This window comes from Dipodomys ordii, unplaced genomic scaffold (assembly GCF_000151885.1).
Source record: "Dipodomys ordii isolate 6190 unplaced genomic scaffold, Dord_2.0 Scaffold2, whole genome shotgun sequence".
NCBI lineage: Eukaryota > Metazoa > Chordata > Mammalia > Rodentia > Heteromyidae > Dipodomys > Dipodomys ordii.
In genome coordinates, this window is record NW_012267218.1 from 8,026,128 (window position 1) to 8,030,969 (window position 4,842).

A 4,842-nucleotide genomic window follows, 5' to 3' on the forward strand; every position below is an offset into this window, starting at 1 on the left:
ACCAGGGCAAGCACGGTGTCTTTGTCCAGGTCTTTCACCAGATCCACAATTTTCCCCTGTGTGCCCTTCTCCACATATTTGTTGATCTGCTTCTTTGCTTCTTCAGGGTCAGTGAAGTCAACAGTGAAGGCCTCTGACTGGTACAGGTTCTTCACATCCGTTGAAAATGGCTCCAGGAGCTTGAGGTTCTCGGTGATGAACAAACCACTGCCTGTGGTCAGCTCGAGCTGGTTGCTGGGCCTGTTGAGGGAGTGGAGGAGGCTCTGGAAGCCTGCGTGGACATCTGCCTCCGTAATCTCTGTGAGGTTGAAGGCCAGACCCTCCAGGATCTCTGTGTGGGTAGTGCCCTTTGTGCCCAGGGAGAGCATGGCCAAGGCTGCGGCAATGTTCACAGGAGAGAAGAAGATATTGTGGGTGTTGGATTGCTTAGCCAGTTCCCGGTACAGGCTGAAGGTAAAGTCGGCCACGTTTGGGGTGATCCTGTGAAAGGCTGGGTGTTTCTGGTCCTGCTGGGGAGCAGCAGCCTCCTGAACGTCTTCAGCCAGGCAGCCGGGGAGCAAGCAGCATAGGCTGGCCAGCAGCAGGAGGCCCCATGCGATAGAGGATGGCATTGTCCTGCAGGACAGAGAAAGGAACACAGCCCTGAGGCAGGGCCACAATCACCCCATTGACACCATGCTAGATCAACTTGGTGCATCAGACATTGGACCAGGCCTTTTCCCTTTGCTGTGTCTTCACCACAGAATAAAGATGAGGCAAGCTATAGACCAGGTGCAATATACCAGCCGCCCAGCCCCTTCACCTGTCATATTGGAGTCACAAGACGTGGAGAAAGCTTGGAGGTGGCCTGGTTGCATGAAGAGTGACGGGGTTCCTGTGGCTAACATGTGAGGCCAGGTACCTGGGAGCCATGGAGGCCTGCAGGCAGAGGCCTGAGAGGATCTTCCTGATGAGATGGGGGTTGGGCTGGGCCCCTGGCACCACCTCTGGCCTTATCCTATCCATACACAGAGCAAGCTTCCCATGTTCCCAAGTAGGGATTGCCAGTAGCAAGAGCCACCTTTAGACCCAAGGCTCCACTGTGCCCTAGTCTTGGCTCCCCAGGCCTGGGGATCCAATGTCTTGTGCCTGACCAGGAAACTGCCCAGGATCTGGGAGGCCTGGGAACAGGACAGGACCACAGGGTCTTCATTGCCATGACCACTTAGCCTGGCTGCAGCCAGCCCTATCCCCTCTGCCTCTCTGTGGCCCAGGCCTGCTGCCTGCTGGGTCGTACAGAGTCCCGGGGGCCCATTGTGCTCTCCCCTAGGGTAGACGTACTTACAGCTCTCTGTGCCAGGGTGTCCTGGGGACAGAGCCTTGTCCTTCTCTGTATTTAAGCAGGGGATGGAAAGGGACCTGGGAGGCTGCTAGTTAATATTAACCCAGGTCACCCCATGTTTGACAGGAACAAACAGACGGAGGGACTAAGTCCATTGGCTAGGTGCTGAGCCTCTTGCCGCCCACGCTGCTGTCATCCCCTGGGCAGTGCCTCGCCCTGGGCCCCACAGCCACCCTGGAGACTGTCCCTAGCTTCTTGGGGCCAAGGTAGAGTGGGTGGCATGAGTTAGCTGGCTCTGGGACATGATATGGCTTTGCCTGTGTGACCCGGTAGGCGTTCCCCCTGTGTGGGTGGCTGAGGTCCCATATTCACAATGTGCTGGTCAGGATGTACACAGAACTTGAGTGCAGGCCCCAGGAGTATGGGGAGGGGCTTTGTTTGGGTCTGTCCAGGAGCTGTCCACGCTGCCATCCAGCGGCTCTGAGCAGGAGGAGGTTCCATGTCCCCTGTCCTGGCCTGTTTAGTCTCTGGGAAGCCCAGTGACATGCATTGGCCACCTGACATTTTCCTGGGAATGAGTCCTCATCCTGGGCAGGGCTGGTGGCTCTGCACTCCAAGGTCAGAGTCTGTGGGACTCCACTGATGGTGGACTTTTGTAACACTGCATGTGAGGTTGTCTCTCCTGTGCAGCCCCAGGCTGCTCCACACCCAGGGCTGCTGTGTGTGTATGGGATAGACTTGTGCCTGGACCATTTCACCCTTCTCTCTCACCAACACCGTCATCCTTCCAGTATGAGCTCTGTCATGGTAATCCCGGGGTCGCCATGGTGGGGACAGCCCCCTAGGGAGACCTCCTCATTGTGGAACAGCCTCGGGCATTTCTGTAACACCTTGGTGGTCTGTGGGAGGCCTGGATGCAGAGTCCAAGGACGCCCAGAGCCTGGTGCCCAGGGCACTCAGGCAGCCCTTTGTGATGGCGCCTGGTGGTGGGTGGGGTTGAGGTGCTTCCTCTAGGCGCACTCTGTGTGGGTGTCCCCAGTGGACTCTGTGGGAGACTCTGCACCCCATTCGCCTTGCAGGAAAAGGGAGACTGGCCTCAGCAATTCTCCTTGCTCTCTCTCCCATGCGGCCCCCATCACTGGCTTCTGGTCTTGGCCTAGGCTCTGTCCCTGCGTGCACTCAGGCTTGGGAAGCCAGGCTGAGGCTGGGCTGCCGGCTGACCTCCCCACTCCTTCCTCCTCGCCCCTCCCATCTTGGGCCTCCAGTTTCCCATCTTACAATGGCCTCCCTGGCAGCCCGGCTGCCCCTCCCATCTGTGCTAGGTGGGCAGCCACAGGTGCCCTGTGTGTCCTGTTTTCCCACACTCTGCCCCTTCAGGTAGGTGAGTGGCCTAGAGGTGCTGGAAGATCCCCTACCTGGAATTCCTGGTGTCTCTGTCCAAGCCGCCTGTAGCCCAGACCCCTCCTCAGAGCTGGGCAAGTCAGATCAGCACTCCCAGAGCTGCAGTGAGGGCCACGCACCACCCAAGCTCCCAGCTTCCTCTTCTGCCAGCATTGCCCAGGGACGTGGTCCAGGAGGGGATGGGGGCTGAGAGAGGAAGGGACCTCCCTCTGCCAGGTGCACAGGAAACCATCCCTTGCTGGCCCTGGCAGCCCTCTGGGCCACCTTCAATACTGAAAGGAATCCTTCACATCCATCCAATGGGACCACATGGGGACAAGTAGGTTCAGGACAAAGATTATTGTAAGGTTTATTAGAGGGGCCATATTTCAGAAGAGGTAGAGTACATGGTGCCTGTCCCTGTCCAGGTAGCAGGAGGGTCCAGGGGCAGGAAGTGAGGTATGTGTGTACTCAGGTAGGTCTGGCCAGCTCTATGGCTAGAACTCTAGGGATGGGAAGAACTCAGGTCTGGTAGCTGAGGATCAAAGGTGAGCATAATGGTAACAAGTACCTGCCAAGTCTGAGCTGTGTGACCCTGAAAGACAGCTTCCCACACTGACTTCTAAGAGGAACTGTTGCCCATCATCCATTAGAGGAACAGTGGCCCTTGCTCAGATCTCTAGAATGGACAGGCTTTGCCTTCTGGCACAGAACCCTGACCAGCACCTTGGCAAGGTTTCTGGGCCAGCTGCAGAGAGAAGAATTCTGCCTTGCCCTGCAGTGCCCAGCAGTGGCCCCTGCATCTGGGAAGGGGCTGTGTGCTGTGTGTGCCAGGAGGGCCCTGGCTGAAGGCAGAGAGGGTAACAGGTTTGCACTGAGGCATTGGGGGGGGGAGGACACAGAGCCGAGGCAGCTGGGAGTTGGGAAGGGTGAGGAACTGGCTTGATCTGTTTAGGTCAAGGGCTGCATGCTCAGCCCTGATTCTCCTTGGCCCCTTAAGGTCTCTGATGATCTGGGGAAATGGATACAGATACAAGGATAAAAGAAGCTGTGGGTCTCACAGATGATGGGGCCCAGACATTAGAAGTTGACCCAAACAGGCCTCACTGTGGAGACCTTGCCACTAGTTACTTTCTGACATCATCTATTTTATAGTCTGGGCTGATTTCCCACAGTGAATAGATCCTGGAGTCTCCCATAGGTGGCTATACACAAGGGACACCTGGTGACCCGCTTCTGCCTAGAGACAGTAGCCACATGGTCTGAGACCACCATGCTGAGCCCGGACTGTGACATGGCACCAGGAAGGACAGATGGATGACTGTGTGAGGGACCTTGCTTCAGGGGCTCCAGGGAGGCTGTCCTGGGAGACTGCAATCTACCTGATAGACACACAAACCATTAGGACACAGCTCCCTTCAGTGGCTGAGGCTCCTGGTTCATGTCCCACTCCACTACCTTGTTTGTGAGCTCTTAGTCAAGACACCTAAACTCACTAGATAGGCAGTGTTGTCTCTGAATAGGGTCATAAGGACAACTCTGGGATGGGGAAGAGCAATAGAGCCAATAAGGTGGCATGGATTCAGGCATCCTGTGGCCCATTAATGGCTGACAATCTTGCTAACTATCTGTGGTCTTGGTTGGTGATGAGCCTGATGGGGCTCAGCACAGTGACATCTGTGTTTGGCCCCAGCTAGAGGAGCAGCATTCTCCTAGATGAAAGTTCTACTTCTCCAAAATAGCGTCCATTCCCCTTTCAGAGGACTCCTGCCTATTTCATTACTTGAAGGGCACAGAGCCAGGTGTGGTTCATTTCTTCCTGAGGTCCTGTGATGAACTGGGGCATGTGGCACTGCTGGCCACACAGACACAAATTCAGGACAGATCTTCCTTTCACTTCTCTTATGCTCAGCTTCCCCATCTATAAGGCAGCAAGCAATGGGATTGTTTCTCACGCCGCTGTGAGGCAGACGGAGAAAAGGTCTGGGAGAATTTTCACACACAGTCTCTGATGTTGGCATGGCGGCCACCTGCGCCCCTTCTCTAGCCTGCTGCTTCAGCCTCTGTCTTCTGGGAGATGAACTGTGTGTCACCATCTTGTTCCCTCCTACTTGGCTCTTGCCAAACCTACCTTTGCCAAA

General features: G+C 56.0%; 1 protein-coding gene across 1 annotated transcript in view; it reads right to left on the reverse strand.

Moving 5' to 3' along the window:
* Positions 1-1,333, reverse strand: part of LOC105983387 (alpha-1-antiproteinase-like) — a 5,230-nt gene extending 3,897 nt beyond the window's left edge. The window contains exons 1-2 of the mRNA XM_013013235.1: positions 1,321-1,333; positions 3-615 (exon numbers count right to left, since the gene is read on the reverse strand). Of these exons, the coding sequence (XP_012868689.1) occupies positions 3-611 (609 nt within the window). The 5' untranslated portion in view covers positions 612-615; positions 1,321-1,333. The remainder of the gene's footprint in view (positions 1-2; positions 616-1,320) is intronic.
* Between the last annotated feature and the right edge of the window lie 3,509 nt (positions 1,334-4,842).